At 27.3% G+C, this 23,099-nt stretch overlaps 1 protein-coding gene across 2 annotated transcripts; it reads left to right on the top strand.

Annotated features, from left to right (window-relative positions):
• The first annotated feature begins 541 nt into the window (after positions 1-541).
• On the top strand, positions 542-22,870 carry LOC122503935 (homeobox protein Hox-A1-like). 2 transcript variants are annotated; one of them, XM_043614723.1, is made up of 3 exons: positions 543-1,127; positions 1,203-1,943; positions 21,099-22,870. In XM_043614723.1, the coding sequence occupies exons 1-3, from the start codon at positions 1,091-1,093 to the stop codon at positions 21,596-21,598; spliced, it is 1,278 nt and encodes a 425-aa protein (XP_043470658.1). In that variant the 5' UTR covers positions 543-1,090; the 3' UTR covers positions 21,599-22,870. The 2 variants fall into 2 exon arrangements, with proteins under 2 accessions (XP_043470650.1, XP_043470658.1); XM_043614715.1 differs by having other exon boundaries at positions 542-1,943.
• The last annotated feature ends 229 nt before the right edge of the window (positions 22,871-23,099 follow it).

The raw sequence follows: 23,099 nt of genomic DNA on the forward strand, positions 1-23,099 counted from the left end.
ATTTTTAACTTTCAAAATTCGCTGCAATGAAACAAAAGGAAAAAAAATCTCGAACTCCGTCTGCAAAATTCAGTTAAAAGATATTTTAAAGAAGAATTTTCCAATGCATCTTCATATAACCTAATTGCTTCTTACATAAGTTTTAACGCCATCGTTTGTCATCGGAATAAATAATATAATATATCCTCCCCTCGTAACCGTCTATATAGTTATAATCAAAGATCCTCTAATTAAAATGTCAAATGTCATCTGTAATTAAAACGGTTCCAGGCAGGTGTGACAAGCATGTGGCACTTCAAATCCAGGATTGCTATATACTACTCCGGAGGTATGGAGGGTCGAAAATATGGCTGGGTGATTGGAAGGTGATGCCGATATTATATATGAGTATATAGGATAAGTGTCAACTGCAGCACGGGAGATAAAAGAAGTGAAAATAGAATCCAGCCACCGATCCATCATGTTGACATGAGCAACGTAGCGCAGACTCACACCTCATTGGCTGACTCCACCCAATTTATATCACATGACCCCAAGAAACTCCACCTCTCGTCCTGCCTCCAAAAGGAGAAAGAACCTGGCACCCAACGATCCTTTCCTGCGGCAGGGGGAGTCCTGCAGCCTTTACCGAGCCAGGCGCAGAACTCTGGTCAGTCTCACCTGCGTCACCTGCGCGTAATCTCGCTTGACCGGCCGCCTCCGCGCGGCCAGCAGTACACTCTCAAAATCCCCGTTGGTAGGATCAAAATTTTCGTGCGTTCCTCGTGTGTGAATTATATTTTTTTCTGTGAATGTGAGATAGAGAAAAAGAAATTTTATTCCATATATATTGTATATGGCTTGTGCATCATGAAACAATGTCAAATCTTATCGAGTCTGATAAGAAAAGAAACAATGTCACGTCGCACGTGAAGCTTTGATAATATTGACTACCAATCGTTTATTACCAATCCTGGCGCCTTCAAGTGTCCGTGTAGTTACAGACATGACAAGTGCTTCTTGACTTGTTTTTTTAAAAACCCTTATTAAATTTTAAATTTCTCCTTTAACCCAAAAAAAAGAGTGAAAATTTTGAAATCCAATCGTGAGTATGATGATGATGGACATGGGCATGTACGGAACATACGGTAAGCCAGACACTTATCCAAATTATGGTTTCTGCCAAACAAACAGTGGTCAATTGTCCGTTTCTTCTTCCCCAGAATTACCACCAACTCATCATTATCCACAATCGGACATTGGTCCCTATTCCTCAGCATCATCGGATGCATTTCTAGCCTCTGATTCCGGAGCCTCAAGTACCCCGCCACAGAGTTTTTATTCCCAAACCGGAGCCGTTTTACACGAAGACGGAACGGCAATTATCTCATCGGAAAATGGATTAAGTTACACAATTTTAGACTACGCGCCATCCTCCTCCTATTCGACACAGCATCCCAATTGTCATCCCACGGATCCACATTCCTATCATGTCCCAGTCACCACTTACCGTGACGATCATTCTCATCATCATCGACATCCGTCGATTCATCAGGGACCAGTGGTCACGCAAGTGAGAGCCGAACACGAGCAAATTCATCATCACCAATCTAGTCATCATCACCATGAGCAGGACTATCAAATCCCCCTTGGTTCGTCTAATTATCTCCATCAGATTCCACCCACGGATGAGCCGCTACATTATGGACAAGTTGGTATTAGACATCAGACTGAATATGCTCCTCATCCGACGGGACATTACAAGGAGGAGAGTCCTGATCCGGGTTATCATAATTTACAACAGTCTGGACATAATCTTCATTCTCATGGTCATGCAAATCATCATCATCAACATCAGCAGCAGCAACAGCATTCCCATCATTCCCAGACGCAACAACAACACCAGAGTCATGTACCGACATATAAGTGGATGCAGGTCAAGAGGAATTGTCCCAAACCTGTTGGTGAGTACTCTGCGATTGCTATTGTAGTGATAAGATTAAGTATATTCTCGTCTTGAAGCATTACAAGCGTTATTTACTTTTGATAAATCCAACGTTTCTTTATTGATATAGTACAATTAAGTCTGTGTTTGTGGAACGTTGGAATAAGATCAAAAGTCATTTTTTGTGGAAACTGGAAAACTTTAGGGGAACTGTATACGGTTTAAAAAACAGTTGTCGAATCAGAACAAGAGAGTTTTGAATTAAAAACAATATTTTGACTCAATATTTATTTGGGAATATTGCGACAATATTTCCAGGCAACATCAGCAATATTGCCAAACAATATTAGCAATATTACCAAGCAATATGCCAGACAATATTGCAGGACAATATTAGCAACATTGCAAAGCAATATTCATACAATGATGTCCTCAAATATTGTGCTATTTGATACAGAGTTTTCGATATTGGAAAAAAAAATAAAGTTCCCGGACAGGACAATAATATACGGCAGTATTTCCGCAATATTTATTATGTCCATCTGAATGCAAGATTAACATAGAATTTTGTCAAAATATTGCATGGCAATATTACTATAAAATCTTGTAATGTTTCCGCAATATTTATTATTAGATCTTCCTTGATGCAATATTTTTAGGTATTGTTGTCCCATATAACAAAATATTTTAGTACAATATTATGTCTAGAGACAGGAACTTTATCCTTGAGCATAAAAGCATAAATTTTTTAAAATTTTCTCTAGTGTTAAGATTCGCATTAAAAAGTATTATTCATCATAAATAATTGCAATTTGCAAAAGCATTGAAAAGCATAATTTAGTCCGCAAAAGCCGCATATAATCCATTCTAAGCATATATATGCCGCATAATTATGCAACTCGGTTCATAATTTTTATTAAAAAAAAATTTTTTGTTAATAAATCCACGATATTGTTCAAATAATATTACAGCATATTTATGATGTTTCGGTTGTTTGGATTCAGAAATTTTAGTTTAGATGTAATTTTTGTTTAAAGTAAATCCATGATCATATGTAAATCCAATGTTAATATTGCAGCATTTTTGTAATATTGTGTTTTTAAATAATAATTGAGCCGCAGCGTGAAATAACAGCAGCTACGCTCGGGCTGTCTTTCCGAATCGGAATATCTACTTCGAAATCGGCGGTGGGGACTAGATCTGGCCAATAGGGAGACTGGCATTCGAAGACAGTCCAAGCGTAGCTGTTATTATTGTACGCTGCGGCTCAATTTATTTGTTAAAAATTGTTAAATTTATAAATGTACGTCCCATAAATCACTGACAAACAAAATCACAATCAACATTAGAAACTGTCGGTAATAATTCTCTAAATCTGAAACAGTGAAATTCCACAAAATAAAAATCTGTGAAATGAGACTGAGAATCAGTGATTCTACTTTCGCGATTTGATTCCGTAAAGTTTCACTGAAAATTAATGAAATATTAGTCATTTTTCACTGATTGGACGCATTTAAAAAATTACTGGAAATTTCTGTCACGCATATTGAAAATTTCAGTTTTTTTTAAATTGGCCAATGAATGAAAAATATAATTAAAATTTCAATCATTTTTAACTGATCTTCAGTGAAATTTCACTGATTCAATTTTCGAGAGTATTCCAGCAATAAAAGCACTGAATTCAATTTGTCCCTATAAAAGTATTAGACTGTTTTAATTGATTACAATTTACAATTTTACATTTTCTAAATATTTCCCACTGTTATGCAATCCTCTTTCTAATACACTTCAACGCCGGTTTAGCGGAGTTTTTGGGTTGGAGTGTATTATACCTATTAAATGATATGTAAAATTTTTTACACTTTCTTATTTCAATGGTTCAATTTAAAATTTATTAAATTTACTTATTTATTAATATTGAGCGTAAGTTTAAATTTCTTAAGGACAAAGCATAATTAAAGAATAAGTTTACACTTTTAAGAGCATAATTCTAGTATAATTATTAGTTTTTGAAGCATAATTACAGCATAATTACAAGTTTTTGAAAAGCATAAATTGTCTTGTCGAAAAGCATAAACTTCCTGTCCCTATATGTTAGTATTGCTGTCCCAGATAGCACAAAGTTTGTCAATATTGTTTATGTTACCGCAAGTAATACTATGCTATCCCAGATGGCACACAGCATTTAAAGACAATATTGTGCGAATATTACATGCCAATGCTATTATATTAGAAAATATATTGTTATCCCAAATAACACGGCACTTTAGCATAATATTATGTCAATGTTGCATGGCAATATTGATATTATCTTGCAATCTTCCCGCAATATTTATTATTAAATATTATTATGCAATACTCTTTTGTAATATTTTTGTCCTATATAGCAAAATATTTTAGCACAATATTGTATCAATATTGCATGTCAATCCTGCTGTCCCAGATAGTACAAAATGAACACAAAATATTACCGCAGGTAATATTATACTATCCCAGATAGCACAATATTTAGAGACAATATGGTAGGAACATTACATGCCAATCTTCTTAACATAGCCAGAAAATATTGCTATATATTAGGTATAACTTGATACAGTATACTTTTAGGTAATATTGTTGTCCCAGATAGCACAATATTCTGTCAATATTGCATACCAATACTTCTGTCCCAGACAGCACAAAATTGCTTTAATATTGTTAACATAGCCAGAAAATATTGTTGTCCCAGATAACATAACACTGGAGCATATAATGTGGTGCCAATATTACTAATATTATCTTTAAATATTTCCGCGGAAATTTTACTATCCAATAATAGATAATATTAGTTAATATTGTTGTCCCAGATAGCAAAATGTTTTAGCACAATATTCTGTCAATACTGCATGCCAATACTGATATATCCCAGATAGCATAACATAAGATTGTGTAAATATTACAAGACAGTGTTGTTATTATTAACAGAAAATATTGCTATCCCAAATAACACATCACTTGAACATAATATTATATATGTATCAATCCGCTAATACCTTCATGTAATATTTCCGCAATATTTAATATGCCTACAATGATACAATATTTCCAGGTAATATTTGTTGTCCCAGCTAGCATAACATTTGAGCTCAACATTGTAAGTACTATTAGTTTGGCAATATTGCCTCAGTTAATACTGCTGTCCCAGATTTTAGCTCAATATTGTATCAATATTGCATGTCAATAATGCAAACATTATCTGGTAAAATTTCCGAAATATTTATTATGTTTTATCACCTTAAAGAAACATTTCTAGGTAATATTGTTGTCCCAGATATAGAACACCACTGGAGCACAATATTGACAATATTATCTGGCAAGATTTTTGCAATATTTATCATATCCACATTGATGCAATATTTCCAGGAAATATTGTTGTCCCAGATAGCAAACTATTTGAGTACAATATTGTATCAATATCGCATACTGATATTCCTATCCCAACTGGGACAATACATTTGAACACAATATTGTGTTAATATTGCATGCCAATATTTTTAGTGTTGTCAGGTAATATCTTTTATCCTAGATAACAGCATTTGAGTTGAATATTGTGTGAATATTCTATGCGAATGTTGTTAATATTGTCATAGTTAATTCTGCTGTCCCAGATAGCACAACATTAGAGCACAATATTTTGTTAATATTGCAATCCAAAAGTGCTATCCCCTTGACAGTAAAATATTTAGCAAGCACAATATTGTCTCGATACTGCATTCCAATATTGTTAATATTGCTGTCCTAGATAGATAATTTTTTATACAGCTTTGTTAGGTTCCTATCTTCCTTCTATTATTAATTATATAATGAAAATAATAATTAAAATTAAAATTTTATCCATAATTCCTCATTGTTATTTAATTAAAAGTATTAAGATAAATTGGAAAAGAAAATAAGAATCAAATTATACAGATTTTTTTTTTTGGTGAATTTTTAGTGATCTTTATTAATTGTCAACATTGTGTTTTAAAATTTACACAACGAATACAAACATAATTTTTTTCATCTTTTTGTAAATAAACAAACTTTTATAATGATATTTACAACTTCTCCTGTATATTATTTAATATAAACCTGACACGTACAGAAAAGATAAATAAAATTTGTTTAATGCTTTGTAAACAAACAAACGTCGTTACAAACATTTTAGAATAAAATTGAAAAAAGCAGCACGAAAAAGTGGCTATTATAGACTATATGTAAAATTGAAATATTTCTATATAAAATAGAAATTCGGTTATCATTTATACTATTTTTTTCTATACGCGCATGTATCAATGTTTCCCACAGAAATCCCTACTACCTGTAATCTAGATTTTGTCAAATAAAAATTCAGTAGATAAAGTTACTCAAGTGGATCAAAAGAAGATGATACCTAAAGCTTATACTCGGAAGCCGTATATATACTTTCGCGGTCATAAATCAAACGTGACAACCGCTTGCCAGCTCTCTATCTGTCAAGCGCAACAATCGGTGATGTAGTAAAGTTTGCATATATGATCAGTTTCAGCTTTTTTTTTTACTTAGTTACATGCAAATAGTTCTCCTGTCTCTTGTAAATTATTACACATTACAAGTGTATTTAATAATCATCAGTTTCTCAAACGGTTTTTTCTTCATAACAATATATTATCAAATAATAATTAATAACTATTAATTATCAAATAATAATCAATATCTGTTAATTATTATTTGATAATGTTGTGCTAAGGTGCATCTTATAATTTGACTTTGAGCTGCTATTTGATTTTGGCTTTGAGATTGACTTAGAAGACTTTGACTTTCATTTTCATTCGACGTTCATACTCTGACATTAATTTTGCGACTTTGACTTTGATTTTGAAAGTCTAAGCACTGTTAACTTAAAAATATCCAATGGCAACGAATTGGTACCAAAAAGCAAATCAAAAATTGATCCACTTCAGTAAAAATTTGATACTTTCAAGAAAACTGTGCGGGTGGAAGACGAAGTTCAAAATAAACGTCAAAGTCGAAATCAAATTCAAAGTCACACTCAAATTTAAATTCAAAGTCAATGTCAAAATTAAAATCGAATCGAAAGTCAATATTTTTAGGATAAACGAAAGCAACTTAAAAATCTTCTTTTTAATATAAATTTGTTTCAATTTTAGAGAAATAATTTCAATTAAAGCTGAAGAATTAAAATTAATCTTATAGTTAAACAAACTTTCTAATATAGACAAAAATTCCTTTTTTTATAGATTGAAGATAAATATAAATAATTAACTATAAAAATTTAAATGTTCTTTCATTAATTCACTTTTTCTGTCTCTCACACTCTAATAAGTGGTCTTCTGTTTATACTTTTGTTATCTTTAGATAGATTAAACATTACATTATTATGTTAGAATTATTTTTATTTTATAATTAATTAAAAATTGTAATGACAAATAAAAATCATTAGAATTTTTTTCACTTCTTTTCATTAAAAGACTAAAATTTTGTTAAATATTATGTTTTGTCAAATTGAAGTTATGCAGATTTTTGTTCTTTACTTCTAAACAAAATTAGAAAATTGTTAAACAACTGTGATTAAGGAATAGAAAATTTATTTTCCATTATTTTTGTTTATGAATCACAATTTTTTTAACAAAAATTATTATTTTTTTTTAGAAAAAGAAGAAAAATATTTGCACAATTCCTATTTTTAATTTTATTTTTTGGAATAAAATATAAAATATGAAGATATCGATTGCTCCGAGTCGAAGACTCGGAGTGATCGATTTCTTCATGTTTTCTAATAATTAAAAAAGATGACCGAGAGGATAAAATCATTATTTTATATATTATAAGAATATTGTTACTGTAACTTCATCAAAATTATTTTCATCATTTTAATTCATTTATTATTTTCTAGAATTTTAAATTATTTTTTATGAAAATAATAATTGAATTCCTTAAGAAAATTTTATTATTTATGAAAATAATTGAATTTCTGTGAAATTTTTATTATTTACGAAAATAATTAAAAGTTTGCATATACAAAATTTTATTAAAATTTTCTTTCTTAAAAAAGGCATGGTTTTTTTTAAATAATTGAATACGTTTTGGGAAATTTTATTAAAATCTTAGATATTGAAAAATCATTGAAATTGGAAAAAATTTTGAAAATATGTAATTGAAGTTAGGACAAGAATTTTTTTGACATTTGTGAAAATAATTGAACTTTGGAGAAGAATTTTGTTATTTATAAAGATAATTGGGACTTTTACGAGAATTTTTTTCAAATTTTGAACATAGTTGAATTTTATAAGAATTTTGTTTTTTGAAAATAATTGAATTTCTGCAATTATTTGTAATTTCTCCAAAATTGAATTTTTTTAAGTGTTTTCAACAAAAATTTAAATTAGAAAACTTCTAAATTTCTATTATTTTTAAAATTGCTAATTTTATTTATAAAAGGTAGCAAGAAGTTGCTAGATAGAAATTGTTGCTAGTTAAATAATAATTAGTATTCGCATATTGAAAATAAAATGTAAAAATAATTGTAGTGCGGAATATTCTTCACACTTTGAGATTTTTTTTTTATTCGTGACAATAAAGATCAATAAAAAGTTGAGAAAATGAACAAGTTTTGTAATTTAAATTAACGCTATTATTTATCTTTTTTTTATATAGATTTTGAAGAGTACTATATATAATATATATTAGATACTAAACATGCGCCTAAAAAAGTGTACTTGACAGAATAAAGAAAAAAAAACTTATATACATATTGTGTAAGTTGTAAACATAAGAGGCAGAGTTATTATCGAAGGGTATACTTAAAGACACTGATAATAAAAAAGTCCATTTTACAATTGAGACTACTTAATATAAAATTAAATATATGAGATAAGATAAGCCAAATTCAAGAACATGATCTGAATTTTGCGTTTAAATTTATTATTAAATTATAGAGTAATAGAGTATTCTCCAATTATATGGCAATTCCACGTGAACTGATCCAATAAAAAAAAATTAGATATTAAGGGACATAACTCTATTTTTTCATTCTTTTATCATTTTTGAAGATGTTGAGGATTTCGATTTCAAGCAATAAAAGGATATAATTATAGAGGTGAAAAATTAAAAAAAAAAGGCTAAAAATTTCATCATTTTTATCAAAAAGGACAAAGATTTTTTCCAATAAAATATGTAAAAATGAAAGTGGGACAATATACTTTCGAGAAAATAAAAGAAAACAAACTTTTTAAACACTCTCTCTTTTTATTTTCTTGAAAACCGATTGTTGTGTCGCATTTCAAACTTTGTACATTGAAAAAAATCTCAGCCTTCAAAAATTGATTATTTTTTTAAATCATTTTTGGTATAAATTTAACATCACATAGTTTTTTTGAAAGTATCAAATTGATACCAATGTGGATCAAATTGATGCCAAAAATTTGGATCAATTTTTGATATGATCCAAATTCTTTTTATCAATTCTATGCAAATTTGATACCTTTCAGTTAACAGTAAAGCAAAAATTTTACAGGAAAAAAAAAAGAATCTGGAACATTAACAAATTTTACTGCATTAACGAAATTTTACATTGATTCAATTGAGACTTTTGCTATTCTAGAAAAAAATTATCATTGTCCCAAGTACAGATTCTTTTTGTAAGGAAGAATGTAACGAACACGCCTCGAAACAAAAATCAGAACAAGGCCAAAATTTTGGATTTTAAGATAAAAAACAAAATAAATAAAAGCGATCCAATTGGTATAATAAGAAAACAATAAAAAAATCTGTTTTTTGATTGAATATTGAGGCATATTGCTAAACAAATAATACGATGTACTTTTGTAATCGGTTATAAATTACTCACAATAAAAAAAAATAAATCTAGTGCTGTCTTATAAATGAATAATATATATATATATCTGATTAGAATTATACGCGATCTGGATTAATAATTTAAGGAAACGAACTTGAAATAAAGATTGCTCAGATTGAATGTTAATTACTTTGTGTTTCATGAAGCGAAATATTATCGACTTGACGTTATCGAACAGCACCGATAGAAACGAATCACGATAAAAAAGCAGGATTTATTTCGTATATCGGAAACTGTTATCTGAGCGATCCACAAAACACTATAATGTGCTACACACGGATTGATAACTCTCCTGATCCGGTTACTGAACGTGTGGTATTTCTTTGTCATTGTCATTTTTCGAAAATAAAATTCACCGATGACAATATAACTTTTTCTAAATTTAAAATTTATACGGCACGCACGATATGAATCAAATTTTTCGTTTTTTAAGAATTTTTTTTTTTTCATTACGCAACACGGAAAGAATAAAGTTTCATGCTAATGATATGGAACTACAAATTTTTAATAATTTATCGAAGAACGAAATAAATAAATAAAAATTTAGTTTTATTTCACCAGTTAAAACTTTCTCTATTTTAAACTTCTAAAGTTTTAGTTGAAAGTTTTTTTTCTCGTTTAAGATTTTATATATAATTTTTTTATAGTATTTTTTATATTTAAAAATTATTTTTTATATTTTTTTTTATTTTATTTTTTGGTACTAATTTTTATACAATTTTTTCGTATATTTTACTTAATTGTTTACATTTTGTATACAATTTTTTTATAACACTTTTTATGACATTCTTTTATAATATTTTTTATAGTACACCATTCTTACATAGCAATTTTTTGCTCCTCTTTTTTACAAAATTTTTATACACCGCAAGCAACCTGATATAACGGAAAATTATTCGATAGCTAAAAATTATTGTGATCGGATCAAGAATTTTATCTGGATTTTTAAAATCGACATGTACAATAAAAATTTTTTTAAAGAGGAAAATAAAATCGGGAAATTCCGAAGGTATTTTATATTTTGATTTTATCAGAAGCATATATATATAAAGATTAAAAGGCGGAAAGTGAATTTAAAAAAAAGAAAAATAATAAATAAAAGTATGTAAATATATGTTAACATTTAAGAAGCGAGGTTAAAATTGTAATTAATCTAATATATAAAGGGAGGTTGAACTTAGAATCAGTCTATAGGCGAGAATTTCACTTAAAAGCTCATTATAATCGAATTAATATAAACAAGTTACACAAAGGGTGAAATCAGACTAAAACTTATGGCATCAAAACATGCAATCTGAATCTTATATTATACTTTGAAAGTTTTTATATAAAATTTTCTCGATCATCCGTATAGTATTTTAATCCAAATTTATAGCAGAACTATCAACAATCTGCGCGCGGCTAACTTCTTACTTGCTTTTTAAAATAAAATTTTTTTAAATAAAATTAGCAATTTTAAAAATAATAGAATTTAAAATTTTGTAATTCAAATTTTTTTTATAAAAATAAAATATGAATTGGAATGTAGTTTTAATACTATTATAACTATAATAATAATATATTTTGAGACAGGAAATTCAGGAAAAAGTCAGGAATTTTAAAAGGTTTAATTTGAAATTTTTAAAAATTTCAATTTTGAATAAATTTAATTAGAAAATTTAAAGAACTTAGATTTTTGAAAATTTTAATAATTCAAATTCTTCTGAAATTAGTTCAATTTTTTAATATATATTTAATTATTTAAAATAATATGGATTAATACACGAATTTTAGTTAATAAAATTTTCCAAAAGAATTCAATTATTTAAACAAAATTTTGATGAAATTCTACGCAAACATTTAATTATTTTCAAAAATAATAAAAATTTCACAGGAATTCAAGTCAAAAAAAATTTTTTTTTTTAATTTCTTCCCAATAATTCAATTATTTTCAAAAATAATAAAATTTTTTACAAGGATTCAATTGTTTTCATAAATAATACCTAAAATACTTTTTAGGAATTCAGTTATTTTCATAAATATTTTATTATTTTTTAATATTATTTTTTTTTTAAATATTTTTTATTTTTTCAACGCAGAATTTTAATTATTTTGAATACAATTTTAAATAATTGAATTTTCGTAGAATTTTCTAATGAAAATTAATTTAAAAATATGAATGTCAGTTAAATTTTAGTTTTTAATTGAATATTAAAAACATTATAACGTGAATTTTTAGAAATAATTGAATTTTGAAAAGGTTTCAAATTAAAATCTTTTAAAATCTGAATTTTTCAAACTTTTATAACTAATAATTCAGTAAAATTAATTTTTGTTGAAAAAGTCTAATTCAATTTTTTTTTTTTTGAAAATATTTGAAGTTTTTATTTTCTAATATTATTTAATTGAAGATTTTCTAAATAATCGAAATTTCAAAAAATTGAATTGTAAAGAAAAGTATTTTAAAATTCTTAAAGAACTTTTTGAAAAATTATTAAAAATAGTTGATTTAAAGAAGAATTTTAATTAAAAATTCTAGAAAATAATAATTTTGGTATTTTTTCAAGAACCTTATTTTTTGTCAAAACCTGAAGCCACAATTGACAAACAGTATTTAACAGAAAATATAATAATTAAACTGAAATAATGAAAATAATTTTATAGCAGTTGCAGTAACATAATATTCTTATGATTTTATCACTACTCGGTCATCTTTAATAATTATAAAAACATGAAGAAATCTTCATTTAATAAATTCATTGAATAAAAGATGTCTTCATGTTTAATTATTATATATTTATAAGTTGTTGAATTTAAAATTGAGAGAAATAAAAATTATGCATAAAATGTGGTATTATTATTTCTTATTTCTTAATTATAATTTTTTAACAATTAAAAATTTTCTAATATTTTTTATAAATAAAAAGAAGAAAAATTAGCATAATTGCTAAAGTTGACAATTATTTTTTTATTCATGATTATTTTGCAGTATTTGAAACAAAATATAGTCTTGTAACGTTTTGTATTTTTAATGTTTTTATGCTGGAAGTAGGAAAACATTTAGAAGTTAATGTAAGAGAGTAAAATTTTGTCTTTCTAAATTCTATACTCTTCTTGCTTTAACACCAAAAGTATGTGTGATTTTTATGGAGTCGGGTTTGAAGTTACAATTTAACTCATCCCCCTTATTTTTCTTTCAGCCTCACACGTGTAATATTAAATTCAAAAAGATTTCCTGAATTTTCCATACTTTTTGATTCCTTTCATAAGCATAGTCCTTAGAGGCGGTCCTTACTAGAGAAATCTTTAACCAAAAATCTGATTGGACAAGTTTCAACAATAGTTTCTGAACAAGCCTCTATAGAATTTCCTCCATTGAAACGATGCGTGAAAAGGTCTAAAAATTCCTTTTGTGGGGCGTTTGAACTGGTCCACCCTCTGCAAACGCTTAAGTTGTCACGATCTGAATCGAATTCTCCAATCTATCATACAGCTAAAACCCAATTTTGTTTTCTAGTCATTTCATTAATTTATTGGACCGCACTATAGTTGTGTACTAGAACAAAAGAGGATTTTTCGATCTTAAAAATTAACTTCTAATCAAATATTTATTATCAAGCTAAATATTAACTAAAGAAGCTGTAAATATTTATTACTTTGCTAAATATTAACTAAAGAAGTTAAATATTAGCTACAATATTATAATTACTAATGAAGCAAAATTTTAGCTAAAATATTATAACTAATGAAGCTAAATATTAGCTAAAATGTCGAACTGTTCTTTCGGATGCTGTTCGATTTAAAAAAAGAATCTTTTTTCAAAATCGGAATTCGAACAACATTCAAATAATCCGAAAGCGTAGCAATGAAAATGTAATAAAAATCCGCTTTACGATCGTATTATCGTAACAATTGTGCGCGAATGTTCGTTAATTCATGTTCATGTTTACGCCATTTCAGCAGTTTTACTGGCATACTTGCGAGATGTTTATACGAATGCAAATATCAGGCATAGTCTGATTAGCCTCGACGTTCATTATATCTACGCTATAACTAAATTCCTAATTATTTTTCGATTCCTAAATATAGTGCGACCAAAGGAAAACTATAATTTTTTCTTTCCCCTTTTCGACAAGTAAAATTTGTTCCTAGCACTTTCACTTTAGGGATCTTTAAATCAGAGTTAACTGAAGGGGATCATTAAATTGTCGATTCTAATCTTTATCGCATCTGGCACTATATTTAATTACCTTATATTAATAGAACTAAGAATATTTTTTTGGAAAAGAAAAAAAAAATTTTTAATATGTATTTTTTTGGGACAATCATAGAAATTATGAACTTTCGAGTTGACTATAATTCTGACAAAAATTTAACCAGTCCGAGTTAATTAAGAGAACATTTTACTTAAAACTATATAAATTTAATTTTATCACAACTATAAAACATGAAGATATCGATTTCTTCATGTTTTATAATAATTAAAGATGGCCCAGTGATAAAATAATTATTTTATATTATAAGAATATTGTACTTCTTCAAAATTATTTTCATCATTTCAATTCAATTATTATTTTTAAGAATTTTTAACTACAATTCTTCTTTAAAGCAATTAATTTTCAAAAAAGTTCTTTAACAATTTTCAAATCCATTTATTTACAATATTCAATTTTACGAATTTCAATTATTCGTAAATTCTTCAATTAAATATACATTAGAAAATAAAAACTTCAAATATTACAAAAAAAATCCAATTAAACTTTTTCAAAAAAGTTAATTTCAAAATTCAATTATTTCTAAAAATTCAAGCTTTACTGCTATAAAGCGTGAATTCTCGTAGAATTTTTTGGATAAAAATTCGACGAGAATTCAATTATTTAAATAGGTACAAAAATAAATTTATTGAATAATTTAATGTTTCTTAAAACTGCAATTTCTAATAAAGAATTTTATCAACTTTGTAAATAATTAAATTCTTTCGACAAATTTTTAATAAAATTTTTAAAAATAATTAAATTCTTTCGACGAATTTTAATAAAATTTTTAATAGAATAATTAAATTCTTTCGAGGAATTTTAATAAAATTTTTAAGAATAATTAAATTTTTCGAGAAATTCGATTAAAATTGTATTAAAAATAATTGAAATTCCGCGATGAGTTTCATTATTTGTGAAAATAATTGAATCCTTGTAAAAATGTTATTATTCATGAAAATAATTGAATTATTGCGAAGGCATTTATAAAAAATTTTTAAATCATTAAATTTATTTTAAATAATTGAATTGTTTTAGAAAATTTTATTAAAATAGTAAGATATTGAAAATAATTGAATTGTAGAAAATTTTTGAAAATATAGTTAAAATTTTGTCAATTTTTAAAATTGAACCTTTTCTTAAATTCAATTATTTTTAAAAATTGGTCCTAAAATGCTTTTAATATTAAATTATTATGTAAAATTTTAACTAAAAATAATTTTTAAATTAATTTTTATTAGAGAATTGTACTCTAGTAATTCTAATTAAATTATTTAAATATAAAAATAAATAATTTATTAATTGAATGTTTCTTAAAATTGAATGCTCATAAAGAATTTTATCAAATAAATTTTTAAATAAGTGAATTCTCTCGACAAATTTCAACAAAATTTTAACAAAATAATTACATTTTTCAAGAAATTTGTTTAAAATTGTATTTAAAAATAATTAAAATTCTGCGAAAAGTTTTATTATTTGTGAAAATAATTGAATCCCTAAAAAGAATTTTATTATTTTTGAACATAAATTAAATTTCAAGAATAACTTGTAATGCAAAAAAATAATTTAATGTTTCTCAAAATTTAAATCTCATAAATAATTTTATCAACAAATTTTTAAATAATTGAAATCTTTCGGCGAATTTTAATAAAATTTTTAAAAAATAATTACATTTTTCGAGGAATTTGATTAAAATATTGTAATAATTGAAATTCCGCGATGAGTTTTATTATTTATATGAAAATAATTGAATTCCAAAAAAGCATTTTATTATTTACAAAAATAATTGAATCCCTTTAAAAATTTCATTATTTATAAAAATAATTGAATTATTGCGCGAAGAAATTTAAAGAAATGAAAATGAAATTTTTTATTATTTTATAAAAATAATTAAATGTTTGCCAAGAATTTTATTAAAATTTTTGAAAATAATTGAATTTCGTAGAAGAATTTTATTATTTCTAAAACTAATTGAAATTTTGACAAGAATTTAAAAAATTTTTTGAAAATAATTGAATTTTTGCGAAGAATTTTATTACTTTTGAAAATTATTAAATTTCTGCAATAATTTGTAATTTCTCTAAAATTCTCCAAATTATGTCTAGATACAATTTACGAACTTTTCGTCGTCCTTTTCTCAATCAAAATATCAAATTACGGACTTTACGGACCTTTTTTTAAAAAAAAAACGGACTTTTACGGACTTTAAGCAAATTTACGGACCTTTGCGGGATTTACGTACCTAGTTCGAGCCCCGCTGTGGGAGAAAATAGCGTCTATAGGTGAAAATATCTTGGGGAAAAAAAAGCCTGGGTGAAAATATTCTGAGCGAAAATAGCCTCTAGGTGAAAAAAAAATCTGGGAGAAAATATCATGGGAGAAAATAGCCTCTAGATGAAAATACCCTGTGAAAAAATAGCCTGGGTGAAAATAGCATGGGAGAAAATAGCTTATAGGTGAAAATATTCTATGAGAGAAAAAAGCCTGGGTGACAATAACCTGGGAGAAAATAGCGCCTAGATAAAAATATCTTGGTAATAAATAGCCTAGGTGAAAATAACCTATGGAAGAAAAAAAGCCTGGGTGAGAATAGCCTATGGGAGAAAAGCCTATAGGTGAAAATAGCCTATGGGAGAAAATATCCTAGGAGAAAAGAACCATGCGCAGGTGGAAATAATTTGGGAGAAAATAGCCTGGGTGCAAATATTCTGAGAGAAAATAGCCTCTAGGTGAAAAAAAACCTGGGAGAAAAGAGCCTGGGTGAAAATAGCATGAGAGAAAATAAATAGCATAATCGAAGAGAACAATGCAGAAGAAAATAGTGCAAAACAGAAGAATTAAAGACTCTTATACAATTTATAAGGCGAAACAAGTTGAGTTTAGGCAAACTGGCCAGGCATGTTGCATTGAAAGGAATATGTAAGGGCCGACGGACGCGTGAGTGAGCGGCCGATATCTCACGAGGGGATCAGAGGATCGCTCGCGTGTTTCTACGGCACTCCACCCGCCAAAGCATGTCTAACCGAAAGCCCCGAAAGCCACCCCATGTCCACGTGTCTCGCTCACGGTGATTTTCATTTCCGCGGCACTTCACCGCTATAACCTTAACTTACCGCCCGCACCACACCGCAAACTCTCCGCACTGTATATATATATTTTTTTTTCTCTCCAAGAAGCACGCATCGACCTCGAAATTCCAAGTATAGTTTAAATAAATACAGAACATAACGTAAGTCTTCCTCAAAAATCTATACATTATTCCCCCTTCTCCGCTGATTTTCTTTCTGAAAAACCTTTTCTTTCTTCTTAATTGTAAAAGGACCTTTATTTTACGTTTAGTTTCATGTTAGTGCTAAATTAGCAGATTATTGCCCAAAATCGGTTCTGAATTCTAAATTGTACTTAAAAGAGATTTAAAGAAGGGAAAAAAGGACAAAGGTCTTTCTTCAATCTTTTAATTTTTGGAACTTTAAAGAATATTAAGTGTACAGTATAAGAAGCATATAGTGGATATTGAGAAGAAAAATATTGATGTCATTAAAGAAACAGTAAATATTTTACGAGAGTCATTAAGAGTGTTGATATGAGTCGAATATAGGTATGTAGGAAAGCTATAGGCAAATAAAAAAAAGAACTGGTAGCCGCATTGTATACAGTTAAAACCTAATAAGCCCTATACTCACAACTATACAACATAAGCCAGTCCACCTTCACCTGGAGACCTCTGATAAAATCTCTCAACCTGGTTAATGTTAATATTTTACATGCGCTTGTATGTACAGCTATTTAAATTCCCCAACATTCACTAATTAAATTATTAAAACAATTTCCTCTATCTCAATAAATATTCAATACGCACTCATTTCTCTTTTAGGAAATTTGTATTTTAAAAAAATTAAAATTTAATTAAAAACCGTCATACACTATCATAGAAATACTGTTAGTATGTACTAAATACTTGTGGTAGAAAATAAGAATTTAATTTTATAGAATAGAATTTAGTTTCTATAAGTATATATAAAAAAAAACGAGGTTTTCTCAATACATGTTGATCTTCGTGTATGGAATGTCAATCCCTTGAGCACACAATCTCATCTCCGTTATTCGGCAACAACCCCTATTGAGAACACATTATGCAATTCAAATATTATTCAAAGGCTAAAAGCCAGAAGGCCTCGCGCAGATGATGCAAGAACCAAAGACCAAAAGTGCGTGTAACATTATACTCAAATCAAAACTGTCCTTAAATTTGAAACTGTTTAAAAATGTATATATAGAAAATATCTAAAAACTATAAATATTCTTATACACTTTTCTGGAAAGACAATAAAAGTATTCGGAAAGAAAATTTTTATTCTATACATACAAAAATATATTATAAAAATTTCAATTTCTAAAATAGAAAAGAACAAATAGCTCTTCAGCTGTGTTTGTCTATATATCAAATTTCGAAAATTCGATCATACGCTCCAACGCCATTAATCCGAAAAAAAGTCCCCAAACAAATATTAGATGCGTACTTTTTATATCTTTTTATATGCGGGTGGTTCTTCACTCAATGATCACTTTTGATTCTCCACTGTTCCCTATATTTAATAACTTAAAAAATTATTTTCAAAATGCTTCAAACTTTTGCACGATTAATCTTCACTGTTTTTAATTATTTTTTATAAAAAAATAATCAAAAAAAAATTTCTTTTTCTAAAGAAAAGTTATAATTTAATTGAAAAAGGCTCAGAAATGCATACTTTTCACGATTCATCACACTAAAATCATCAAGTTTCATATGATTTATTTTACACAAAGTTTTATGGCTTTAATGAATTTTTTTCTTTAATTTGTAAATTTCGGTTTCTGTAAACTCCGGTACATAATTTCAGTAAAGAGTCAAAAGTTTCAAAAAAAAAGTTTCAAGCCAATAACAAGTTCCAAAAAAACTCTTTTTCCCAAAGGACATTTGTATATTTATCTTTATATGAAAATGAACTTTTTCTACTCCTACGCTAAAAAATTGATTTGTTTAAATATTATGATTTGATATTATTTTTTTTTGTTGACCGCAAAAGTGGATCACTTTTGAATAATAATATTTTGCGGTCAAAAATGAGATTTAAGTATTACACATGTATATATATGTAGAAAATTGCGAGTAGAGGTGAGTCAAAGAGAAACTTTTATACAAATCGATACGACCGTCCCCATTTCTTTAGCACTCTTTCGACCGAATCTAGAAAGGCTGGACTGGTGTTGTAATTCATGATTATACGACTATAATGTAACCTTTGCGTGAAGGCGTAAAGACTCGTGACAATATAATCATAGTCAAAAGGAGAAGGGTTGAAAAATAATTCCAAGGGTCAAATATATATATGAATCTCGGGAAGGATACTAATTAGTGATGTTTTAGTATATATAGTCTATTGACTTATCCATTCAGAACTCTTTAGGTGATGTTTTATACATATAGTCACACACGTTTTGATACTCATTAATTCTCGCGACAAATAATTTCCGTCATACTCTTCCCCCATCATCTGCATAAAAAACCAATCATCTATATTTAACTTTTACATTCTATTTTATATCCCTTTTTAAAGTTTTTTATACCAGTGAGTGTTCTTATAATTATAAAAATTGTAATAACAAATAATAAAATATTATAATTTATATATAAATAGAATATTATAAATTTTGATATTAATTTATAATTATTTATCATTGTTTGTTGTCATAATAATAAAAATAGTTGTTTATGAAAGTTTTAATAGAATGAATTTTTAACGTGCAAAATATTTGTTATCATTTTGTGTCGCAACAGGAAATGCAAATATATGTCACGTAATATGCTGATTGTAATAGTTTTTTGGATAAGCAGATATATGACACTCGAGAGCAATTATAATATCACTGTCAGTATATTAATTAGGGACAGTTTAACAACTCTTACAACTGTCAGGAATCATGTTTCTTCGCTGTGGACGCGTGAAAGGATAAGTTTAATGACATTTACCACGATGCACTTGATCGATAATCTCAAATCGAATTTTTCTCTTAAAAAAGCAAAACAACAAAACGTTTCAAGAATATAAATTTATTTTTACAATTTTTACTTTCTCTTATTTTCATTTTCTTAATTTTATCTCTTTATTAAATTTCCAACTTCTTTTTTTTAAATAAAAAATCAATTTATCTAATGGAAGAGGGTTTTATAGAATATTATATTTAAAAAATGTTTTTAAAAAGTTACTGTCAAACATAGAGAGTGGTATTGATTTCATTAAAAGAGAAACATTTTACATAGAAATTGTTTCTGAAAAACTTATATTCATTATATTTTGTGTATAAATATTGAAAAATTTCTTCATGAAAATGTTGATAAAGCGAAGAAGGGAGAATATAAAAATATTTAACTATATGAAAAGGGAGATCGGATAAAAATGGAAAACGGATGATCCGTCTTATGGTTCATTGCTTAATCTTTTAAATGTAACGTGGCAGTTATTCTAGGGACGTCTGATAAAAGAATTTTTATGTATTTATTTGACCAATAATCAAATTACGAATTAAGTATAAAAATAAAAAAGATAAATTGAACCCAAAAACTTATTTTTGAATGAAACTTTATAAATTATACCAATAATAAAGGTATTAATTAATTTCATAAAATTGAAACTAATAAATTCTGACATTGAAATCCATTATAGTGGATTTCAATTTTTTTATTACGATTTGATTTCCTAACAGAACACTTTTATCGATGATTCTTCTGCTGCATCTGAAACAAAAAGGTATAAAAGTATTATATCTAACAACCACAAAATAAAATTGCCCAAACTCTCTTTCCGTAAACATTGTAACCAGAATCCTATATAACTTTCCTCTCCATCTGACCAGCTGTGTTGGACATTAGACGTCTGTCATGAAATAAAAGGGTTGATCCTCTGAAATTGTCCCCGATCACTCTCCTAATGCAATTAGCCGATTGAAACTAAAACAAAATGTTACTTTTAATTTTTCTCTTTTAGAAACAAAAATACTAATAAAAAAATTTTTTCTTTTATTTCAGCATCAAAAACAAATCCAAATGGATCGGAATACAGTGGCGGAGTGGTACCAGGTTCAACAACGTCGGTATTTCCTCCGTCGGTAAACACTGGTCCAATGACCTGTCTCACTAGTAATCCTCTAACGGGACTTTCAAACAGTTTCAACAATACCGGTCGAACAAATTTCACCAACAAACAACTCACAGAATTAGAAAAGGAATTTCATTTCAATAAGTACCTGACAAGAGCAAGAAGAATAGAAATTGCCTCTGCACTTCAACTTAATGAGACGCAGGTGAAAATTTGGTTTCAAAATCGAAGAATGAAGCAAAAGAAGAGAATGAAGGAGGGACTAATACCAACCGATGGTTCAACATCAAATTCAAGTCAACTTAGTGGCGCTAGAAGTAATAGTAATTCACCAACAGGTTCTTCAAATTTAGAAGTTGGAGGACTTGCACTACACAATTTTACAAATGAAAATAGTCGAGATTCATCTCCATCGACATCAAAGGAATGACATTATCATTAAAACGGATGGTGGCGTTTTTGTTAATTTTTTCTTACAATTCACCAGGTTTATTGCGCTCATTTCATAAAAGAAAAGAAACATTTATTCTTAAAGATCATCGACTGCTCACAATTTAACGATAAAAGTTATACATATACATATACTACTTGTTGACATTAATTGCGTAAATATTTTGTAAAAATTCACGTCTCAAAATTCAGAGTAATACGTTTTGTCACATGTTGCATTAAAAAAGAAGTCATCAGAGCGAGTTAAAAAAAATTACTTTTTCTAGATAACGCATATGTATATACAAGTAATGGCACGAACCTCCGACAACAATCGAATTTTTCTTTTTTAAACCTTTTATCACGCAACCATAATTTAAGAACTGTGGAATATAGCGTGAGACGATAGTCCTGCACTCGTGCCGTTAAGGATTTCGTGGTCTGTGACAGACTAAGTCAATAAAAAAACTCAAAATATATGACGACGATTGCTATCGTCAAATTTTAGAGATTATTTCAATTGACAGCTATTAAAAAAATTTAGTAAAATTTAGCAAAAACGACGAATATGTGTATAAATTTTTAAACAAACTGTTATATGGATTTTTCCCAATTTTTAAGAAGTTAGTGACAAAAAAAATTAGTAGTTTTCACTTTACCAAAAACGATTCCACGAATTATTTTGTCCTTAGTAAATAAATTTTTCTGTAAAACGGAGAATTCTTTTTTATGGAGCAGTATTCCTTTTTTTATAAATATCTAACGGAGTAACGCCAAAATTTTCCAAGAGGATAATTTAAAAATAGATCTCGACTTCATTTTTTACTTCCAAAGAACTAAATTATTTACGATCTTACTTTTTTGGCATAAAAACAAACTACTGTAAATAAACAACCAAATATAAGATATGTACATGTTGATTTAAAAATCTACTTCATAATTAATATAAATTCTAGACATTTCACAATATAAATTAAAATTCAGTCATTAATTGTGAAAGTGCTAGTAAAATTTTTATTCAATTTTATAATTTAGTTTCACTATTCTTGTATACATGTAAATATGACTTATGCAAATCTGAAGCAATTTAAATTGTAGAGGAAAATAAAAATTTCTCTGCCAATTAAATGAAAATTATATGCGAAATGTTTATAATTGATAAAAATATTGTAATCCTAGTCTATAGTATCAGTTTAGCTTAGATTTGCATAAGCTCGAGTTGTGTTAATAAATTATGTAATTTTAAGTCATAGATAAAAATTAAGCATTTAATATTTAAAAAAATATCATTTAGTCTTGGGTTTTTTTTAATTCACACAGAACTCTGTACTTAAAAAGAATGATTATTATTTCAAACTATAGAAATTAAACAGTAATGTTCTGTAGGAAAATGTAAAATGAAATAAAATATTATTGTATTTAAAATTAAAAATTGGACTTATTTTTCTAAGACCGGAATTTAGTTTAAGAAATTATAGAAAAAGAATACTTAAAAGTCGTAT

The sequence above is a fragment of the Leptopilina heterotoma genome, unplaced genomic scaffold, assembly GCF_015476425.1.
Source record: "Leptopilina heterotoma isolate Lh14 unplaced genomic scaffold, ASM1547642v1 Lhet_11, whole genome shotgun sequence".
Lineage (NCBI taxonomy): Eukaryota > Metazoa > Arthropoda > Insecta > Hymenoptera > Figitidae > Leptopilina > Leptopilina heterotoma.

Bases quoted from the DNA above. Each gene is read 5' to 3' on its own strand.
- LOC122503935 (XM_043614715.1), top strand. From the start codon at position 1,091: ATGATGATGATGGACATGGGCATGTACGGAACATACGGTAAGCCAGAC. The intron at 1,944-21,098 runs GTGAGTACTCTG...CTTTTATTTCAG, and splicing joins GAATTGTCCCAAACCTGTTG to CATCAAAAACAAATCCAAAT.